Consider the following 23,030-nt stretch of genomic DNA (forward strand, 5'->3'; position numbering starts at 1 on the left):
GCCTTGATCCCATTGCCCTGCTGGGAGCAAATGAGAAGCAAGGCAGAATCAAAGATTCACACAAATTCCAAAGATGGTGGTTGTTTCTAATGTTTATTTTTCTGGTTATAAAAGTAATGAAGAGCACTGGATTGGGAGAGGTTTTGAGTCCTGTAGCATCTAGACAGTCAGTTCTCAGAACTTCCATTCCCTTATCTGGGAAGCAGCATAAGGAGCCCGGCCTTGCCCACTCTTCCCAAGGGCAGTGCAGATCAAATGAGATAACACAGGAGAAGCACTCGGTAAACTGGCAAGTGCCGACAAATGGAAGGGGTTAGTGTCACCACCCTTGGCTGAGGTAGAACCAAGGTGCGAGCTCCTGCTCCTCCCCTAGCACACAAATGAAAGGGGGGTCACTTGCAACCCTGGTTTGGTGGAGTTGGGGGAGGAGCTGCATAAATCTCTCAAGCCTGGTTGGATGAGGTCTCATTGGGGCACTTCCAGAACCGGGCATCGGCTGTGGCCAGCTGAGTGAGGACCTCCTCCAACTCGGGCCCATCCTCTGGGAAGCGCTCGGAGAAGGATCGGATGAGGCCAGCAGCAGAGGCCTCATACTCGAGAAGCTGTACTTCTGAGTCTGGAGAGGAGAAGGAAAAAAAACATCAGAAGGTAAAGGTCTTTTTTTTTTTTGGTAAAGGTCTTAATAGGAAGCAGATAATCACAATCATAATCATAGGAGCAGGTAGTCTTCCTGAGCTCTTACCATGTGCCAAAAATTGTGCTCAGTGTCTTCTTATCTAATTTAATCTCTACAATAACCTGATGAGGAAGGAAGCATTAAAGAGGGAGTATTCAACGAATTGTTGCATTCATTCATTCACTTAATAAGTGTATACTCTGGTGCCATGTTAGGTTAAATAGACAGTCCTTGGCCTCCAGGAGCGTACAGTCCAGAAATTGTTTCATCTCTGACTACTGTGGGACCTTGGACAAGTTTCACAACCTGTCCAAGCCTCATTTTCCTCACCTATAAAGTGGGGGTGAGCACAGGGCTTCTTCTTTCAAGAAGCTACAGTGATTAAATACAATAATGCACCGAATGAATGCTCAACAAGTGCTAGCTATCACTAGCATCGTTATCTTGAGCACCCAGCAGAACTAAAGGGGCACCCATTTAACTCATGGGCTGTTCTGAGGGTCCCCTGAGTCCTCATGGGAAGCATTTCCCTCCGACGTACTTTCACTGCTCCACCCACTCATAGAGCCTTGTCATGCTTTGTGGCACTGTGGGGTGTATGTAGCTAAGAGCACAGGCTTTGGGTTCAGACAGCACATGTTTAAATCCTGGTTCTGCCACCCACTAACTGTTGACTGCAGGCAAATACACAGCCCCTCAGTGTCTCAGTTTCCAGTTGAAAAATGAAACAATAACTTCCCCATGGGAGTGTTGGGAGTTAATCCATTGAAAGTTTTTACCCAGTGACTGGCACATGGAAATCCTCCAAAGTTACTCACCATCATCATCATCACCACCATCCCTTTGTAAATCCCACTTGGTCTTCAGGCTTAGTTTAACTACTTCCTCCCCAGATTCCCTCAAAGGTGAATGTGATCTTCCCTTCTCTTAAGTGTTCAGACACCGTTTGGCCCCCTTGGGCGCTTATTAACACTCCCTGGGTGTGATCATTCCTCTCTAGGTCTTATTCCTAATGGACTGTGAACTACTTGAGGCAAGGGCCTGGGTCTGATTCATCTCTCCATCCCCAAGAGCCACAATGGGCTGGACAATCAAAATGGTAATGTAATGAACATTTACTCCGTGTCTGGCATGATTTGTCTATTACTCATCTGACATGCATTGAGCAGCTCCTGTGTGCCAGATTCTATGCTAGCTACTTGCTGGGGATGTGCTATTCCTGCTGACATGAAGTATGGCATATAGGAAAATAGTAGAGTGATAGTGCATGAAGGGATTGCTTTAGGTTGAGGGGTCAGGGACAGCCTCTCCCAGGAGGTGTCATTTAACAGAGACCAGAATGACAGGAAGGACCAACCACAGACTGTGCCCAGCAGAGGAAACAGTGAGTGCAAAGGCTATGGGAGTGGAGTGAGCTCAGGGGGTTGGAACGTAGAAAGGCCATGAGCCCCGGGAGCCAGTGAGCCAGGAAGAGGGGTCTCTGAGGCCTTCCAGGGGTCAGGGTCAAATCCCCTGAAGCCTCTGAAGTGCAGTGTAAAGAGTTGGAAATAAGCCTCTTAAATGCGTCTTCCTCACCAGGAGGAGTAATTATTTCATTTAACTTTCACAACTGCTTGTGACTATGGGAGTGAGGAGCACTCTTAATCTGACTCTAGGCTCCTCCAGTAAAGAGCTATAAGCTCTGTGCCTCAGTTTTCTTAACTGTAAGATGTAAACTGTAACTACTTCATTGGCTTATGGTGAGGATTTATTTTTATTTTTTTTGAAATATGCTCTATGCCCAGTGTGGTGCTTGAACTCATGACCCCAAGGTCAAGAGTCACATGCTCCACTGACTGAGCCTGTTAGCCACCCCTGTGGTGAGGATTTAAAGAGTTAATCCATGGAAAGCAGTAAGAGCTTGAAGGAAGTACCCAATTCAGGTTTGCTACAGCATCAGCACACAATCAACACTGGCTTTATGGATGAAGACAAGGTCACAGAGCTGCTCTGAAGCTCACACTATGGTGCACCTCTGCTTAGGTGCCTCAGGTGACAGGAGTCAGGAAAGATGGATTAAGAGGTAAGAGGAAATGCAGCAGGATGCTGGGCCCCCAAGGGTCCCCAATACAATAGGTGCAGTGCAGACAGGGTCAAGGCTTTTGGAAACAGAATCATCACTTGAGAAGGAAGAGGGCCCATGGGCCTGCTGATCGCTCTCCTGGGCTCTGTGGAGTCACACTGTCCCTTGGGTTCCACCAGCCCATTGGGTCCAATTCATGCCTGCCCCTCACCTCATCCCCAGGTAACGACAGGCCTGATTCTTTTTTTTTTTTTTACGATCCTGATTCTTCAGGATCATGCCTGGTTTCTCCAAGAGCCTGGGGTCTGTTTGTTCCACTAGCCCCTGCTCTGCTGACCTTCCACAAACCTCCAGTTGCTATCTTATAAGCAGCATAGCCCTGCATGTGTGGGGTGGTGGTGGTAGATGCCAAGGTTCAGACCTAGGGTTTGGCATGGGGAGGACTGGGTGAATGAGGGAAAGAGGCAGGAGTCACCTCAGGTAGCCTGCCTGAGCCCAGGGATGGGTTCCAGGCCTCCTTTTGTAAATCAAAGGGGGCTGGGGAGTCCATTACCTTCAAGGCGAGTGTTGGGCTGAACGATGAGCTTCCGAGACTCCTTGCGGAGCAGCACTGTGTCCCTGAGGGTGAGGAAGCACTCAGGGGATGCATCAGTGACTGCTGCATACCCCTCATACAGAGCCCGGCCTCCAGCCACATCTCCTGTGGACTTGAACACCTGTGGGAAGGCAAAAAGAATTAGTGCCTATGACGGGCAACTCCCTGCTTCCATGGGGCTTTGCCAGGGGCCACAGCCAACTGTGTCCACCCTGGATGGTATCTGCTGTCTCATGGTATTACTGTAGATCAAGGGCTTGGCTCATAGTAAGTGCCCAGTAAAGTGAAGCTAATGTTTCTCATTTGGTTGTCTCATTTGAGCTGCAGACAGAGAAAGCATTATGATCTTCCTCTTAAAAAAAAAAAAAAAAACAAAAAAACGTATTACATATACAAAATATATAGAATATATATTAGGTTATAATATATAGGTTATAAAAAATGATACATTGATTATTTAAAAAAACAAGATGCCCATACAACCAGCACCCAGCTTAAGAGTTCCCTCCCTTTTTTTCAATTAAAAATTTAAAAAAAAGGGATGCCCGGGTGGCTCAGCAGTTGAGTATCTGCTTTTGGCTCTGGGTGTGATCCTGGAATCCCGGAATGGAGTTCCATGTCAGGCTTTCTACATGGAACCTGCTTCTCCTTTTGCCTATATCTCTGCCTCTCTCCATGTGTCTCTCATGAATAAATAAAATCTTTAAAAATAAATAAATAAAATAAAAATTAAAAAAAATTTTTAATTAGGTAGGTTCCATGCCCAGTGTGGGGCTTGAACTCATGGCTGTGACATCAAGAGTTGTATGCTCTATTGATGGAGCTAGCCAGGCGTCCCAAGGATTTCCTGTCTGAGGCAATAATCTTTGATTCTGGGCTTATTATTCCCTTATGTTCCCTGAATTCTGCTCTCGACCAGGTTATTTTAACTTTTGCTTGTGTCCTGTGATTTGCTTTTTCTGCTCAAGTTATGTGTGAGATTCATCTGTGTTCGTGCATGCAGGTTCATCCTTCTCACTGCTGTCCACTTCTCACACATAACACTGCTCGAGTTATGTGTGAGATTCATCTGTGTTCGTGCATGCAGTTCACCCTTCTCACTGCTGTCCACTATTCCACTCATAAACACCACAGGTGAATCTCTTCCCATGTCAATGGGCAACTTGTGCTGTCTGGCCCTCAGCACCCTGTGGACACCTTGGGCACCTCCTGATGAACAGAATGAACAGGTGCAGGTTTCTCTGGGAGAGTCAGTGGTCTAGAGGTCAAGTGAACGCTCCACCTTAGATGAGCCCACATTGTTCTCCAAAGTTGCTGTACCAGGTGTTGCTCCCAGAAGCAGTGGCTGGCAGTCCTGCCTACTCTGTATACCAGGCTGGTGTTGGCAGCTTTTCATTTTTGCCAAGCTGGTGGTTATAAAGCTCATGTGATTTAAACTGTGCTTTTCTGATTGCCCAAGAGGTTGAGTATCTTCCCGCAAGTTGATGTGTTATTCATTTTCCTCTTCCTCCCTTTTTTAAGGGTGCTTTCAATCTTCTATTTTATTTTTTTTTAAGATTTTATTTATTTGAGATATATAGAGACAGTGAGAGAAAGAGAGAGCAGTGGGGAGAGTGGGGAGAGTGGGGAGAGGGAGAAGCAGGCTCTCTGCTGAGCTGGGAGCCCAACATGGTGCTCAGTACCAGGACCCTGGGATCATGACCTGAGGTGAAGGCAGATACCCAATCAGCTGAGCCACCTAGGTGCCCCAACCTTAGACCTTTCCACACTGTCCCTAATGACTCTTCACCTCTCTTAATTTTCTATCTTGGTCTCTGTGCTACGTGTTGTATACTTTCTTTTATCTTTAGCTGGATCTCAAACCTGTTTAACCTACCTATTTTTAGTTTCAAGGGTTATGCAGTTTATTTCCGGGAGTTGCATTTGGTTCTTTTCCAAATATCTGACGTCTTGCATGTCCAATCCTTACTGCTGCTGATTAGCAGGTGTCAAAGTAGGACTCCTACTAGGGCCCCCTCCATGTAAGCCTCCACCTCTTAGATTCAGGGTTATAAGGATTCTCTGCGGGAGGGGGTGGTGGTGGTGGAGGTGGTGGAGAATGACCTCCAGGGGGAAAGTTTTTTTTTTCTTTTCGGGGGGACAGTTAAAGAGAACATTTCATCCTTCTCTCTTCCCAGCAGTACTAAGCACACAGAAATTAGTGGAGACACATTTATCAAGCCACTATATCGGATCCCATGAACTTAAACAGGGAGTTGGTAACATGGAAGCCAATGGGAGGCAGGACAGGTATAAGGAGGAGACCTAGCAAACTGAGGAGCCATGCCATGTCCAAATGCCCAAATACAGTGGCTGCTGCTCAGTTTCCACCAGTTGTTTACATGGGACTTAAGCCTATTGATGCCAGTCCTTCCAAGAAGCAGATTTATACCTGACCCTGTCAATTTTCACAATACAAGGTGGGCCAAAAGGGACTGTGTTTGTGACCCTGGCTGAAGCCTTTCCTTGTGGAAATGTCTTCATCTTCCCCACTTGCTGTCTCCTTGCTGTGCTCTTGGCTTTTGCTAGGGGTCTGATCAAACAAATGGCCATGTCAAAAATGTCTCCATACTCCCTATCTTCTGTAAAGCTAATGCTGAGGTTACTGTCTATCCTGCTGAATGATTTCTCTTGTACAGAGATCCAACTGGTTCAGTCTCTAGAACGGAACACTCTCTGCTTGTTCCATATTCAGTTCAATATTGGGCTAGGATTTAGCAGATTTGATTCCTTCACCTAGTGACTTAACATTATTAATAAACAACTTTAGAATAATTCAAGATATCCGGAAAAATTGCAAAGATAGAACAGAGAGTTTCCATATGCCCCTTGCCCAGTGTCTCCTCTTGTTAACACTGTACAAAATTAGTGTATTACTATCAACTAAATTCTAGGCTTCTTTAGATTTCAACCTAGTTGTCCCATTAATGACCTTTTTCTATTCCAGAATCTAATCTAAGACACACTACGTTGCATTTTGCATATACTGATTTTTTTTAAGATTTCATTTACTTATTTGAGAGAGACAGTGAGAGAGCAGGAGGAGCAGAGGAGGGAGGAGAATGAATCTTCAGCAGACTGTGCACTGAGCTCATAGCCCAACACAGAGCTTGATCCCAGGACCCTGAGATCACGACCTGAGCAGAAATCAAGAGTCGGACACCTAGGGATCCCTGGGTGGTGCAGCGGTTTGGCGCCTGCCTTTGGCCCAGGGCGCGATCCTGGAGACCGGGGATCGAATCCCACATCGGGCTTCCGGTGCATGGAGCCTGCTTCTCCCTCTGCCTGTGTCTCTGCCTCTCTCTCTCTCTCTGTGACTATCATAAATAAATAAATAAATAAATAAATAAATAAATAAATAAATAGAGTCGGACACCTAACCGACTGAGCCACATAGGCACCTCTGCATCTACTAATTCCTAATTTCTTTTTTAAAGATTTTATTTATTTATTAATGAGAGACACAGAGAGACAGAGAGAGGCAGAGACACAGGCAGAGGGAGAAGCAGGCTCCATGCAGGGAGCCTGACGTGGGACTCGATCCCTGGTCTTCAGGATCAGGCCCTGGGCTGAAGGCGGCACTAAACCGCTGAGCCACCTGGGCCACCCTAATTCTTAATTTCTAATTTTATTTTACTTTAAAGGCCAAACACATCTTTTATTTAAAAATGCCTTAAATCCTTTCTGGAAACAGGTAGGAGTATGATCATGGAGATATTTGCCGAGTTGAAGACTGGGCCTTCTATCAGTTGAAAAAGCTGGCAGGACCCAGTTCCAATGGAAGGTACTGCACAGGGAGAGGGGGCCTTTGAATGGTTCTCAAACTTTGCTGAGTGTCAGACTCACACAGCAGGCAGGTAAACATGCAGATTCCTGGGCGCTACTCTCATGATTTCTGAATCAGGTCCGGGGCGATCCCCAGGAATCTGCATCTGTATGTAGCCTGCTTCTGAGTGAGGCTGATGCTGCTCGTCCATGGACCACACCTCATGTCACACTGGCTTGGATAACACAACTTTCTATTTGCTCAATATGTTGTGTCATTTGATTGCTGCCAGGTGAGGCAGGAGATGTATCCCATTAATTAGATAAGAAAAGTAGGGCCCAGCAAGGCAGAATATGTTGCCCCAATGACATGGCTAGTTAATAGTGACATCAAAACCCCAAAAAGTCCTGACTCTAAGCATTCCTACATGGGGGGGAAGCCAGAGCCACACTGACCATTGTCCTTCACCTACTAAGCTCCAGGCCTCCTTCTGTCCCTCAACTCATGAAGTTCATTCCAGTCCCCACACTTTATGCTTTATGCTTTCTGTTTCTTCTGCTCACAGACCTTCTCATACTGGTTCCTGCCTGGCACTCAAATTGCAGCTTAAACTCCATCTCCTCCAAGAAGCCTTCCCTGACCACCCAGACTAAGGAAGCTGTACATTCCTTTTCCCTCCAATTTCACCTGCTATTGCATCACCAAGTTTTAGGGTCTTTATAGCTCTTGTCATGACTTGAAATCATCTCATTCACTTATTGTTTACACGTTCACCACAACATAAGAAACCGCTCATAGCTTATGCCAGACCATGCCTGGCACATGGTCACACTCGGTGTACACACTTGTCCAATGAATGAATGAGTGAACGAACGGATGATCAGAAGGCTACGAGGCAGTGCTAGAGGATGGAGAGACAGGGTGAGGTGGGAAGGTAAGAGGGCTCCACTGACCTGAAGTTTCCTCAGGAACCTCTCCAGGGCGGGCATGCCCACAGGCCGGATCTTGTTGCGGTCGAGGCGGACCCGAGCATCTGGGCGCCCATCAGCGCCTGTGGTGGGAGTGACAGTAACAAGTCCCTCGCCAGCTTCCAGCAGGACCCTGAGGATCACAAATCGGGCCTGCATGTGGGCCTGCCAGAGCCAAACAAGAAAAGAATCATTTACATCCCTGAGATAAGATACATCAGAAGCTTGGTCCAAAGCCTGAATATAATATGTGCTCACTCCTTGTCAATTATTCTTATCATTTCATTCTCCCTCACCCTGTGGATCTTTCTCTACTTATTCCTCTCCCCTTAAATTCTTCCTCCCCTCTCTGCTCACAAGGGGAAGGCAGGCTGCCCTGGAAAACAGGAAGGCCATTTCCAGGCAGGACTGAGAACCCTGTGCTTCCCCCTTGCCAACCACCATGCCCTTTACTGCTCCAAACCCCTCCCTGATGATAGCAGATACCCCTTGGTCCCCCCACAGTCCAGGTCACCAAGCACTTTCTCCTCTACAATCTTGTTTGTTTTCCACAGCGGGACCAAGTAGGCATCATGAACCCCAGTTTACAGATGATAAACAGAGGCCCAGAGAGGTGAAATGACTTGTTTGGGATCACACAACTGTTAAGGGAGAGCAAAGACTCAGACCTCAGTTTCTTGACTCTAAAACATGTTATTTTGATGATGTAAGATTCCCTCAAGACATACTTGTATGAACTTTAAAAACATTCCTATTGTTTACTCTATTTCCAAAGGACATCTCATAACTGAGCAGCCTAGCCTGAAGGCAAACTGCTTGGATTTGAATCCTGGCTGTGCTGCTTACCAGCAAGTTACTTAATTTCTCTGTGCCTCAATTTCTTCATCTATAAAATGAAGGTAATAATAGTTTCCTGGGGTTGACACTGGGAGCAAGGAGTTAATTCAGGTAAAGTGCTTAGAACTGTGTGTAGCACTGACACAGGTCAGTTATTAGCAGTTGTAGTAAAATCACCTCAGCTGATCTGCCCTCAGAGGTGGGCAGGGAGACTATTACTCCCATTGCACAGACAGGGACATTGAGTTCACAGCAGTGTGACCTACCCCCATAAGCACTAGAGTCTGGGATTAAATCCAGTTCACGGGTCTTATAGGTAGATATGGTTGTCCCATCTCTACACCTAGAATCCTGACCTTGGACTCCACTGCCGGTCCTCCCCCTGATGGCTCTCTGCTGGTCCCTACCTGTCTCCAGCTGGAGGCCTCAGGGGTGTAGAATTCCAGGGCGAGCAGCCCAGCCCGAACCATGTTGAGCCAGTTCACGTAGATCACATCTTCTGCATCAGCCCCCTCAAAGCCAAAGATCCTGCGGAAGGGGCAGGGAGGCAGCAGGGGCAGTCAGAGGCTGCCTGGGTCCTGACCCCCACCAGTACGCCCTCCATCCACAAGGGAGGCCCACCCCCCGCCCCGGCCTGTTGCTCATACTCCAGCACTTGCGGGTTGAGGCAGAGGTAGAGGCCCACGCTTTCAGCCCGGCATTCTTCGTAGCTAGAGGCGATGGTACTGAACTTGCTATCCCAGGTCTCCCCACTCCGGTACCAGCTCTGAATCTGGGAGGCGAGGACCAGGAATTAGGTAGGCTTAGGGGCAGCTGCCACCCCAGGCATGCCCAGACCCCCAGCACCTCGGGTGTCTGCCAAGGCTGCCCTCACCTGTTCACCCGTCTCTGGGTTGATCACGGTCTCCTGGTCAAAGTTAAGTGCTCCTTTCTCATCCTGCAGAATGGTCAAGACATGAGACGAGTGAGGGAAAGGTGCCTGCCCCAGCCCATTACTGCAGCCCAGGGATTCAAGCACCATCCACATGCTGCTGCCTCCAAACCTGAGTCCTGTGACCCTGGCCCCCAGCCCCATGAAAACCCAGACTGGGATCTCCAGACCCCAGGTATGTACCAGTGGATGGTCCAGAAAGCTTGGCAGCTTGGTTGCTGCTCCCCATGCTGGCAGAGGCCATGGCCTGTGATTCTCGACCTCCAATAAGCATCAGCCTCACTAACTACTCCATGTGCCAAGCATCTTTTATGTGCCATCCGTTTATTCCTCACAACCTCCCCCCCCCGCCATGGTTCTGCTACCCCACCTCACGGGGGTGGGAGGGGAATGAGGCTCAGACACTACAAGCCACAGAGTGGAATCAGAGCACATCACCTCCATGCACACTATCTCTTGACAGTAACACCCATTTCCAGAGGGCCTACTATGCCAGGCAAGCCCTAGGGCTTTGCTTTTATTCCTCATCATAGCCCATATGGTAGGAGCCAGGGTCCCTGTTTTACAGATGGGCCAACTGAGGCTCAGGAAGGAGAACTAACTTATCCAAGGACATGGAGTGGCCACATTTGTCCCCACTGCCCTGTGGCTTTAAGCCTGGACAAGGCCCAATGCTAGGCTGCTGTCCCCTTTAGCTGCTCTCTGAAGCCTCCTGACCCCTGACCCTCCCAACTCAGTGAGGTGCCCTACCCCACAGCAAGCGGGACCCAAGCCAAAACCCCGCTCTCTCTAATGTCCTGGCCACACCTGCCTCTGGTCATCTCATCTGTGCAGCTCTGTGCTAGGGGGCCAAAAAGGGCTCTTCTAAGCCTGGCAGGAAGGCTGTCTGTTTGCTTTATATTCTGTGCATGGATGTCACAGGGGCTCCAGCCACTCGGATGGGCTGGCAGGTAGGGGCTGTTCTGGGGAGATGTGACTCACTCCCTATTAATACCTGGAAAGGTACAGGTTCCAGGGAATAGTAGTACAAAGCCAGACCATGAAGCAGCCTCCGGACTGGGAGCCTCCAGAGACTGTCCCTCACAGCCTCCCTGTCCCTGGTGCTGAGTCACCTCCAGGGCAGGCTTCTGTGGCCTAAGTCAAACAACCCTCCTGTGCAGGAGACCCCAGCTGGACTGTCCCTTGGGCTCTGCACCCTTGGGGCTCCTGGGACAGCTTGGGGGAGGGTGATATAGGGACTTCCTTCCTTCAGGGGCCATTTCCCCCACTTAACCCAAAGCCCCTGAAGGCAAAGACAGAAGTGGCTTCAACCTGGCTGGGGTTGACCATGGGGGAGGGGAGTTGTAGACACTTCTCACCTGTACAAACAGCTTGCCGCTGCCATGGCCCAGCAGCTCATGCAGTCCCACCTGCACATCAAAGGAGGGCCCCTTCCAGCGGATATACAGGTCCTACCAAGACAAGCAGAGATCCATGCTACCCACTGCCCCACCACAGCCCCGCGGCCAGCTAATGCCTCCTTCATGCTAGGCTCCATGAGGGGCACCTCTTGGCCTATCTCATCCTTGCAACAACCTGGAGCAAGGGATTGCCTCTGCTGCTTGACAGGTGAGCAAACAGGCCATGTAACAGGGCCATGAGGCCAGGAAGTAGCTGAGCTGGGATGGCAGCCCTGCTCTTTCCTCTCCCTGCACTGGGCCTTCCACCTTCCTGTGCCGGCTATCAGGCCAGGCCCGACCCAAACCCTTGGGCTGTCAGTGCCCACCTTGTCATCCTCTTCCAGGAAGGTAAGCTTCTCCCGCTGTGTGGCATAGGCCACAGCCAGCACATTCCCCAGCGACACATTCTTAAAGCCATCCGTCTGCCTCAGGTCATCATCTGGAGAAGGTGGGGAGGGAGTCAGGGCGAAGGGGCAAACATCAAGGGCCACAGACAAAGGAATCTAGACCAGAGGATGCTGCTGGGATGGAGAACTGAGTGGGGTACATGGCCAGGGCCACTGTGTGGAGGGGGAGGGGCAACTCTAAATGGAGGCTCTGGAGGCCTAGGGGCTATTGTCACAGATTGAGGAAGCTCACAGTTGGGGATGTTGATTCCAGCAGGGATGCCAGAGCCAGAGAAGGTGAGAACATCCAGGGAGGTGAAGTCAGGGGTGAGGAACTTGTCTTTCTCGAAGGCTGGGGGCCAGGGTAGCTCCTTCAGCAGCTGTTCCGCACTTGCCACAAGACACTCAAACTTGGCACTCATGGCCTTGTTCACCATGGCCACAAAGCCTGTAGGGAGGGAGGTGGGCTGTGGGCTGGCAGGATTTTGAGGGGTCCCCTCCCCCACTCAACTCTGCTACCCCTCCAGCCATCATGCAGGTACTAAATGTCTGCTGCATGTAACACCCTTTGCTGGCCAGTGGGACAGTGACCCAGGCCTGGCCTTGCCTTCATAGAGGTCCCTGGGGTGGACAGGATGCAAAGAGAAGGCTTCACTGGTAACATCTGAGATGGACCTTAAAAGGAGGTGGGAGGGAGCACATAGAGGATGGTAGGCAAAGATCAGATTCCCCATGGAAGGGACTACATGAACAAAAAATATGTTCTTCTTTTGGGAGCAACTGAAGTATCCTGCATGGCTAGAGCATCTGGCTTGTGAAGTGGGGACTATGGCTGCTACATAGGAGGGCTGGGACTGATCCTTTCAGGTTTAATGCAGTTAAACCTAGCTTCTGTTTGTTTCCAAAGTTGCACTCCATAAGATGCAGTTTCTATGAGAGCCTTCATAAAGAAAAAGCTTCCTGGTTAAATAAGTTTGAATACTATATGCTCTACTTCCAACTTCTTAGAGATTTCTGATATACATTGCATATTAGAAGCACTGAAGAGTCCTGTAGGCAAGACCTCCTGCTACTTAGCACTGAACCCTTCATGGTATAATTCCTGTGAACCCCGCATGAACTATACCTTGGAAAGGCCTGGCCTAAACTACTGCCTGGTCAGGCTCTTACAAAGAATGGAGTAACTTGGCCAAGGGTTAGACTTGGCAAAGCCTCCCTGTGTCAGGTGGAATTGATATATCAGGTCAGGTGGAATTGACATACAAGGTCAGGAAGACACGACGATTAAAATAGCAGAGAAGAAAAAGCAACCACAGGGGCTGGTTAAATAAATCAGGGGGCAGCTATATGATGGCACACCATGCAAGTATTAGTCGGGTTGTAAAATATCAAATGTCATGAGAAATTATAATATTACGCAGCTATTTAAAAAAACGGCTGGCTCAGTTGGTACACCCTTGATCTCAGGGTCATGAGTTCAAGTTCCACATTGGGCATGGAGCCTACTTAAAATAAAAGTAAAAATAAAAGAACATGGTAGGTCTATACCTACTAATATGAAAAGATATCTAAAATATTCAGTGAAAAAAGCATAAAATGAGATTATGTCCAGATTATTTTACCTGGACAAATTAAAAGTTTCATGTGTGTGTGCTTAAACAAAGCTCTGGGGAGACCTGTATTCAACTGCAAACTGTGGTGATCTCAGGAGGGAATTGTCACAGGGGACAAATTTCACATTTTATCCTACATACTTCTGCACTATTCCAATTACTTACAACAGACATGGATTTTTAAATCATGCCCACACACATTTTTAAGCATTTATAGCTTTATATAAAAACAAAAAACGGGTGCCTTAGGTGGCTCAGTTGGTTGAGCAGCCAACTCTTGGTTTTAGCTCAGGTCATGATCTCAGGGTCCTGGGATGGGGCCCCATGTCAGGCTCACACTCAGGTAGGCAGTATGCTTGTGGATTCTCTCTATTCCTCTGTCCTTCCTCCTGCTCCCACACATATCCTCTCTCTAAAATAAATAAATAGATAAATCTTTAAATAAACAAATAAATAAAAATCACAATGTACATTCCCAATTTTAACCTTGAGGTGGGTCCAATCATGGATGATTTTTTTTCAAATCTATTTTCAAAATCTGTGACCGTGAACATAGACTACTTTTCCTTTAAAAATTTTTTTTATTTTTTTTATTTTTAAGTAATCTCTACATCTAGTGTGGGGCTTGAATTCACAAACCTGGGATTAAGAGTCACATGCTTCGGACACCTGGGTAGTTCAGCAGTTAGGGGGCTGCCTTCAGCTCAGGTTGTGATCCCGGGGATCCAGGATTGAGTCCCACATCGGGCTCCTGTGTAAAGCCTACTTCTCCCTCTGCCTATGTCTCTGCCTCTCTCTCTGTCTCTCTCATGAATGAATGAATGAATGAATGAATGAATGAATAAATAAATAAATAAACAAATAAATAAATAATAAATAAATCTTAAAAAAAAAAAAAGAGTCATATGCTCTACTGAATGAGACGGCCTGGTACCCCTGGACTACTTTTCTAATAACCACAATGAGTTAGGTAAAGAGGGGAGCCTCTGAGATCAAGGTTGCTTAGGAGGTTCTGGGGTCTTGGCCCTCAAGAGAGGCCTGGAGAATCAGGATCCAGGCAGGGAAGCTGCAGGTGTGCAAACCTGTTCCTCCCCTCTGGGCCCTGTATCACCTGCACCCTGGGCCTGCATTTATAGTCTCAGATCTAAGCCCCCCACCAGTTGCCAGGGCTTTCCTCTCTCTTCCCAAGCTAATCTCTCTGGCTTCTAGTAGTTGGATACTCCAGACTCTATCTCCAGGGGCTGAGGAGGATAAGGCTTGGCACAGAAGTCTAAATCCTCAGGCTGGATTCCCTGCCTTGCACAGGTGAATCCTGTGGGGGTATGGGCAGGCCTCCCACCTGCCCTTGGGATGACAGCAGGCAAGTCAAGTTCACAGTCATGATGTTAATTATTCTCCCATTCACCCAGGACCTTTTATGTACCTGGCTTGTGCTAAGCAGCCTGCATAATTATATGTGTTATCCCATAATTGTTTTTATATAGAGCTATAAATGCCTCACTTCCCAAGACACCCAGAAGGGAGTGACTGATGCTCAGATGTGGGGTTTACACAGCTGGGAGGTCACACAGCCAAAGCTGGGCTTGGGACGACTGTTGCCTGTGTCCACATCAGACAGCAGAGGCAGCACAGCAAAGTGGCTCAGAGCCAAGGTGCCTGGCTTGGCCACCCACCAGCCATCCCTAAGTCACCAGTTCTGTAAAGTGTGGATAGCAACTGTCATGGGAGGACAGTGTCCAAACGAACTACTATAGCTAAGTGCCCAGTATCCAGTAAACCAACAACAGTGGTTCTGGTTACCTATATTATTATTGCCAAGCGAGGGGAGAGCCCACAGGGGACATTGGGATAAGGGTCTGTAAGCTGACCACCCTCCTTCCAGGAGTTACCTTCAAACTCTCCACGGGAACCAAAGGGGTCTCGGTAGCTCTCAATGAACCCGATGTAACTGGGGGAGCAAAGAACAGAGATGGAAGAGGGGCAGGCAGGAGGAGGGGACAGTTGGGGTGAAGGCTGGTGCCTCACCTCTCCACGATGGGGCCTTTGTCCTGTATCCAGAAGCGGGAGCCCCTCTTGTGGGCCTCAATGGAGCCCTGGGTGAAACTTTCTATGTACTGAGCCAGCATCTGTTCCTGCCGGCTGTTGGCTGCATATGCCTGGGAGAGAGCAGGGGTGGGTCAGCCTGAGGCCACCCATGCATCCCAACACCTGTCTTTGCAGCCCAGAGGGATCTGGAGCTTGCACACCTCAGCCCCCAGCCACCCCTACCTTGGCTTTCTCCAGGTGCTCCACCACCTTCTGGAGAATAGGCGCATAGTCTCCCCGAGTCACCTGGAAATGGCACCCCTGGAATTCATAGTTCTTCAGCTTGGAAGTCATTTCAGAATGCAGAGTGGGCTCTGAGGGAAGAAGGTTTGCTCAGGGAAAAGGCTAGTGTAAGACACCCCAGCAAACTTCTCACCGTGACACTCTTACTCTAAGATCTTCAATGACTCTCCATGGCCTACCGAAGTTAGTAGAAATTTTCATTTTCGAAAAATACGCATATAACATAATAGGAAATATTCTAAGGGCTTTACGTCAGCTAATTCATTTAAGCCTCACATCAACTCTAGGGGGAGTTATCTCCATTTTACAGATGGGGAAACAAAGTCACAGAGAAGTAAGTTTCCAAAGGTCACATGGGCAGTAAGTGGCAGAGCAGGATTCAAACCTAGGGTGGCAAACTGTATTTAGAAAGACAGTCATCCCTGAAATATAAGGAGCCTTATCAGGTGATAAGAGGGTGAATGGGAAGTAGAAGATGAAATGAGAGAATATGTTGAAGAGAAGTGAAGAAGGGGACATGAGCTAAGGAAAGCAGGCTGCCTCTAGACACTAAAGCCGAATGAGGCAAGGAAATAGATTCCCCTTCTGGAGTTTCCAGAAGGAACTGGAGTCTTGTTTCAGACTTTGGACCTCCAGAACAGCAACAGAAGAAATTTATGTTGTCTTATGCCACTCAATTTGTGGTGATTTCTTGCATTTTGCCTGTTGTCACTGAACAGTAGGACATACTTCTAGGTTATGTTTTAAAAGAAAAAATATAACCAGAGTCTCTCCCCACCTCCCAATGTGACATCCCCCATCAGGATGTGAAGGCTCTTTTCCCTCCTCTTGAAGGTGGGCAGGCTGTGACTCTAGCAGAAGTGATGCCACATGACTGCTGATGCCAGATCATAAATGGTGACACAGCTTCTGCCTGGCTCTCTTGGAATGCCCACTCGTGGAGGCCAGACAACACGAGCAATGTGAAGAAGCCACATGAGGTGTTTTGGCCCCTAGCCCCTGCTGATGTCCCAGCTGACAGCTACCATCTTCCACCAGTGAGTGAGCAAGCCTGAAGGTGTTTCCAGTCCCCGGGGGCTGGTAACAACCCAGCCTCCAACTCTTTGGAGATCTCAGATATTGTCACCAGGCACAAGCTGTTCCTATCGTGCCCCATCCAAATTCTTGACCCACAGAGTCTGTGAGCATGAAGAGGTGGGTTTATATCCCTAAATTTGGGGGGCATTGTACACAGCAGTAGAAGACACAACAGGTACGCTCAGGCAGCTTGGCTCCAGAGCCACACTTGAGAGTGTGTATCCTATACATAGTAGAGTATATGTAAGTATAGGCTTGGCTTATTTTCCAGTGTGATCTATTCCTATTCCCATGAACCCAATATCCCCTTCCTTAGTCAAATCAAATGACTTGCCAATCCCTAAACTTTCCCTCCACCGTGCTCTGGGCTCACACCATTCCCTCCACCAGAAGTGCTGATGCCATCTTTATCTATTCCCACACCAAATATCTGAGTTTCTACCAAGTGCTAGCCACTGGGGAGACAGTGGTCAATGAAACACACCCTTCCTCCTCTTGAGGAGCCTGTAGTCCAAAACAACAAATCTGGGACATTACTGGGTATGCTGATGGGAAAAGAGAAGGAAAGTCATGGAAAGACAGGGCAATGTCATAGAATAAGTGATGCCCTAGGATGGTCTAGAGGATGAGTAGGTGTCCATCACATGAATGTGTAGGCAGTAAGAGGACTTCAAGGTGAAAGGGGAACAGACAGACCATCAAAGTCCTAGACAGCGTATGTGAGAACACGGGGTTTCTGAGGGATTATAAGCTGCTGAGCATGGCTGGGGCAGAGTCTAAGTGGGAGGTGAGCAAGGTTATGAGGCTAGGGGGTGGGAGGTAGAAAAGGAGGGCCAGGTTGCAAAAGGTCCTCATAGGGCCTGGATATTTCTTTCTACACTGCATACATTTCCCTCTCACCTGGTAACAGACCCTGATTTTCCTCTGAGAATCCCCTGCTGCCAGCTCCTCCAGTTCAGGTGAGTGGGAGGGGCTGGCCTCATCACCTGGCTCTGAGACAGTTTTGGGATCAGGGTCCAGACAATCAGAGATCTATCTGTGCCTTGACCACAGGGATTAGTTCACAGATAAATATGGGATCCAAAATAGAGAAACTAGAGCCACTCCCACACCTTATTGAAGGAACTTCTGGGAGGAAAGGACCCTTTTACTGCTTGGGTGGCCAGGCTGGTAACTGACTATCAGGCCCTGTGTGGGAGGAACATGCCATGGATAAAGTCAGAGAATGGAGCCAAGAGACAGAGAGAGAGAAATTCCTCAGAATACTGTCCGAGCAGCTGGGTCCAGCTGTGCTTGAAGCCATCCTACTCTAGGCTTCTTAATTACCGAAGTCTGTTAAGTCCCCTTCTGGTTTAGGCAAATATGCAATAGACTCTTCACTTATGAAGAGTTCTGAATGATAGAGCCCTTGGAGGGCTCTTTGAGAGATATTCAGGAAGCAGACTTTAGGACATTCGCCATCTCTACCTTTCTAGGTCCTGAACCTCCAAAAATCCATATGGTTACCTCTTCCAGGAAGCCCTCACTGATGCGCAGTTTGGACTTCTAGCCTGTTATGGGGCATATGGCCCAGCCTCTATTCCCATTATTCACATGGATTATTGTGTTTTGTGCCACTACCTGAAGGATAGGGACCATCAGAGGCTCGCAGCAGTAACACCCTCCAAGTGGCATGGAACCTCTCTCTCTGTCCTTGTACTTCCCCTGTATCTTTGCTGTCATGGCCAGCCCCAGGGCTAGGGTCCCCTCATAGGTACCACCATGCACAGAGCACATCATGAACACAGTGACCAGTAAGTCTGCAGTCAATATGTCCTGTAACTATTATGACTGTTACTCCCTGCAGAACCCACCAACCCTCCTGGGCCCAGGACTAGAAGGGGTGTGTGAGGCAGCTCACCCATGCCAAGCACAGAAGCCAGCCGCACCTCGTAGCAGGGCTTCCCATCCACGCTGACACCCTTGAAGAGTCGTGTGTTGTATGCACTGAGGTTCTAGAAGAGACCAGGGCAGAGGTCTGGGGAAGGAGAGTAAGTCCAGAACGGGCTGCAAGGTGGGAGGAAAAGGGGTCCACACCAGGGAAGGAAGGTACAGAGGCAAAGCAGGCTGGAGCCTCTGGGGGAACCTGGCTAAGTCCACTGTGATGGGGAGAGGGCAGGTGGGCAGGCCAGGCCAGGCTTTCCCACTCTACTCCATATGCTGAGCCCTAACTTTTACTAAGTGCTGACTCCCCTGTGTCAAGCACTACACGCTCTCGGCTAACCCAGGGCCACGTGAGGCAGCAGACGTGGAAACTGGTTACACAGCTGCTGGGAAGCAGACCCTAGGAGTCTAGGGCCCAGACCCAGGGCCCAACCGGAAGCAGCTCTAATCTTCTGCACCATCCTGCCCTGAGGCTGTCATGAGGCCTTCAGCCTGGGAGCAGCTCTATCACTGGCACACATGGGCACGTCTTCACTGGAGCCATGCCAGCTCTTAGACAATGATTCTAAGACTAGTCTTTTCTACTTCAAACACCCAAAATGCTGTGTCTCTGGACCCAAGCTGAGACCCAGGAGTGGGTGCCAATGGCAAGGGGGCCCCATCAAACCAATATTCCAACCCTCAAACCTGTGAGTCCAGAAAGTCTTGAGCCAGTTTGGCATCTTCCATGGTACAATCCCCAGAGAAGTAGGTAGTGATTCCCTGTCAGGGAAGGGGACAGATGGAAAGGAGGAACTGCTAGGGTCAAGACACACTACCCCCAGCCCCCTGCTTCCTGTACCCCCTCCCAGCATCCCCCACCCTGCCTCCTCGATCTGTTTCCAGGGGAAAAAACTGTAACACAAATCACAAACAGAGGCCCATCTCTAGCCTCCCTGCAGCTCTGCTCCAGCCTTTCCTGGGCTGGCCCACCCTGAAGGCTTGCCATGGCCCTCACAACAGGCAGTTGCTAGATAGCTTCCAGAGGCGGGAAGCCTGGGATCCCTCCTGGCCCATCTTCCCCTCCTCAGTTCCCTCTAACTCTCAGCTCAGCTCTTCTCTCCTTCCCTTCTGCATACACCTCCCTAGGATGTCAGAACCAGAAAGGCATTCAGGAAGTATTCCATCCAACTTGCTTCATAGTTTACAAATGACAAAACTGAAGCCCGTGTTGGGGGGCAGCTTTGCCTCAAGAGTGTGAGCCAAAGCCCACTGCGTCCCTGCCCAGTACCCGGTACCCTCCCCTCCATGCCAGGTGACTTCAAAGGATGCCCTGCACACTCCGTATGGTTGGGGGCCTCACCTCCTTCCCCAGCCCGAGGTGTCGAAGCCTGGGCTCCAGAGAGAACATGAGCTCCCTGCAGGTCTGCCAGAGGCTCCTGATTCCTTCCGGGTGCTGCTGAGCTGCCTTACTCCCCAGGATCACTCGTTCCAGCTTCTCCTGCAGGGAAAAAGGCCATAGCACCCAAACCTGTCTTCTGGATCCTCCACATCCAGCCCCCAGCTCTTCTCCCACAGTCTGAGACCTGGCTCAAAGTGTGACAGATGGACTAGCAGCATCGGTGTTGCTCAAGAAATGGTGAACCTCAGGCCCCACTACAGAACCGTTAAGTCAGAAACTGCATTTCAACAAGATGGCCAGGCAACTTGTGTATACAGTTAGTGCGGGAAGCCCAGGTGTAAGAACTGCCTCTGCCCCAGATAGGCTCGAGTGCCACAGTCCCAGTGAGGGACTCTCCATACCTGGGCCTCTCCACCATCCCCCGTGATGACCAGGTTCCATTTCTGCAAGCACTTCATGTTCCCAGAGCACTTCCACATCCCTCCCTTGGATGCCCTCAGGTCAGCACAGTCAAGAAGAAACACTGTTTTTCCATTATATGCGAGGAGCATGGCAGTGGCAGGGTCAAGGTTCCCTCCGTTTAGGCCCCCACTACCATCCTGCCAGCCCCAAATTCCTTACTTTCCCCGGCACTCTCCCAACTCACCTTGGGCAGGTTAGGAACAAATTTGGTGTCGCCAAAGGACTTGTAGTTGCCCATGTTGGAGTAGATACCCGCAGCATATACCAGGAATGCCTAGGGGGAGGTGGACATCAGAGACACAGAAGCACAGCTTCCCCCAACTCCAGGGAGATTCCCTCCTAAGATGTTAACACCTGGAGGAACCAGTATAGGTGAGGCTGGGAAATCTGGGGGCAGGACTCAGATCCTGGGAGGCTCCAGTCTGGCCTCAATATACTTTCATAGACCAATCTTCACATGCCCATTGTCCAGCCAAACTGGTCTTCTCGGTAGCTCCCAAACACAGCCACCCTGTTCCTGCTATGCCCAGCACCCTCTCAGCTACTCACGGCCATTCCATATGACCTCTGAAGTGTAAAAACTGCCTCTGCCTCCTTCTGCAGAAAGCCCCCACAAGGCGGGCAGCTGGCATTGGAAGCATCAAATGTTAGACCGGGTGGGACCTTGATCATCTGCTCTACAGCTTTTGCAGGCCCAAAACTTATTCTCCCTTCCTCTGGCAACAAGACTTCAATCTTCCTCTTGGGAAGGAGGGGGATCTCCCTTCTCTGACTCCAGGGGTAGGCACAGGCTCAAGCCAGACAGTAGGAGCCCTATCCAGGCAATTTCCTAGTGGCAGAGAGCCTGTTTCTATACTAGGGATCATCGAGCTTGGAGTCCCTCGACCTCCCCTACTGGAGTGAGGAAAGAAAGCAAAGCTGAGAGATAAGACTGCATCAAAATGCTATCACTGGGGCACCTGGGTGGCTCAGTGGTTGAGAGTAATCCTCGGGTCCTGGGATCAAGTCTTGCATCAGGCTCCCCAGGGAGCCTGCTCCCCCTCTACCTGTCTTTGCCTCTCTCTCTCTGTGTGTCTCTCATGAATAAATAAATAAATAAAATCTTAAAAAAAAAAATGCTATCACTGAGCCCCTGAATCCAGCCATGACTGAATCCTGCCCTAGCTCTAGACTTTTCAATTATGGGAGCCTAGAACTCTTTTTAAAAATAGACTTTATTATTTTTTTTTTTTGAGAATTTTAGATCTACAGCAAAACTGGGCAAAAAGTATACAGATTTCCCATGTACCCCTGTGCCCCCACACGAACAGCCCTCCCTATTATCAACATCTCCCACTGGAGTGACACATTTGTTACAAGTGATAAACCTACACAGACACATCATCACCCAAAGACCATAGTCTACGTTAGGGTTCACTCTTGGTGTTGTACGTTTTATGGGTTTAGACAAATGGATGGCATATACCCACTATTATGTAGATACATTACTCTGTACTATGGAGTAGTTTCACTGCCCTATATATCCCTCTCAATGCCTGGCAACCACTGATCTTTTTTTTACTATCTCCATGGTTTTGTCTTTTCCAGAATATCCTATACTTAGAATTAAATGTATGTAGGCTTTTCAGAGTGGCTCCTTTACTTACTAATATGCATTTGACTTTCCTCATCTCTTTTCATGGCTTGATACTTCATATCTTTCTAGCACCAAATAATATTCCATTGTCTAGATGGACCAAATTTGTCAATTCACTTACTGAAGGACATCTTGGTTGCTCCCACTGTTGGCAATTATGAATAAAGCTGCTACAAACATCCACGTGCAGGTTTTTGTGTGGACATAAGTCTTTACCTCAAGATTTCACTTCAGTAAATACCAAGGAGCATGATTGCTGGATCACATCACATAGTAAGAGTGGGTTTCTTTTGCAAGAAACTGTCAAACTACCTTCCACAGTAGCTGTATAATTTTGCATTCTCACCAGCAATGAACAAGAATTCCTGTTGTTCCACATCCGTAACACCATCTGGATGTTGTCAGTGCCTTGGATTTTGGCAAAGTAATGGGTGTGTAGTGGTTGTCTCATTATTTTTATTTGTAATTCCCTAATGACATATGATGTGGAACATGTCTTCAAACACTTATTTGCCATTTGTATATCTTCTTTGGTAAAGTATCTGTTACAGTCTTGGCCTACTTAATTGGGTTGCTTGTTTTCTTATTGTTGAATTTTAAGAGTTCTTTATATATATTCTGGCTAATAGTCTTTTATCAAATACATCTTTTGCAAATATTTTTTCTGTGGCTTGACTTTCATTCTCTTGACAGTCTATTTCACAAAGCAGAACATTTAAATTACATTGAAGTCTAGGGGACCTGGCTGGCTCAGTCAGTTGGGTGTCTGCCTTTGGCTTAGGTCATGATGGAGCCCTGCATCAGGCTCCCTGGTTAGTGGAGGGCCTGCTTCTCCCTCTTCCACTGCCCTCCCCCTGCTTGTGTTCTCTCTCTCTCTTAAATAAATAAAATCTTTTAAAATAATGACATTG

At 48.5% G+C, this 23,030-nt stretch overlaps 1 protein-coding gene across 4 annotated transcripts in view; it reads right to left on the minus strand.

Moving 5' to 3' along the window:
- Positions 1 to 74: 74 nt before the first annotated feature.
- The window catches only part of DPP3 (dipeptidyl peptidase 3), a 33,721-nt gene continuing 10,765 nt past the window's right edge, over positions 75 to 23,030 (minus strand). For all 4 annotated transcript variants that reach the window (XM_055311876.1, XM_055311870.1, XM_055311883.1 and 1 more), the window contains exons 3-18: positions 20,668 to 20,757; positions 19,983 to 20,120; positions 19,328 to 19,402; positions 18,618 to 18,711; positions 15,581 to 15,711; positions 15,338 to 15,468; positions 15,202 to 15,260; positions 11,953 to 12,147; positions 11,640 to 11,752; positions 11,233 to 11,325; positions 9,818 to 9,880; positions 9,591 to 9,715; positions 9,351 to 9,471; positions 8,092 to 8,271; positions 3,292 to 3,454; positions 75 to 616 (exon numbers count right to left, since the gene is read on the minus strand). In XM_055311876.1, the coding sequence (XP_055167851.1) occupies positions 444 to 616; positions 3,292 to 3,454; positions 8,092 to 8,271; positions 9,351 to 9,471; positions 9,591 to 9,715; positions 9,818 to 9,880; positions 11,233 to 11,325; positions 11,640 to 11,752; positions 11,953 to 12,147; positions 15,202 to 15,260; positions 15,338 to 15,468; positions 15,581 to 15,711; positions 18,618 to 18,711; positions 19,328 to 19,402; positions 19,983 to 20,120; positions 20,668 to 20,757 (1,944 nt within the window). In that variant the 3' untranslated portion in view covers positions 75 to 443. The remainder of the gene's footprint in view (positions 617 to 3,291; positions 3,455 to 8,091; positions 8,272 to 9,350; positions 9,472 to 9,590; positions 9,716 to 9,817; positions 9,881 to 11,232; positions 11,326 to 11,639; positions 11,753 to 11,952; positions 12,148 to 15,201; positions 15,261 to 15,337; positions 15,469 to 15,580; positions 15,712 to 18,617; positions 18,712 to 19,327; positions 19,403 to 19,982; positions 20,121 to 20,667; positions 20,758 to 23,030) is intronic.

Source organism: Nyctereutes procyonoides, unplaced genomic scaffold (assembly GCF_905146905.1).
Source record: "Nyctereutes procyonoides isolate TBG_1078 unplaced genomic scaffold, NYPRO_anot_genome, whole genome shotgun sequence".
NCBI lineage: Eukaryota > Metazoa > Chordata > Mammalia > Carnivora > Canidae > Nyctereutes > Nyctereutes procyonoides.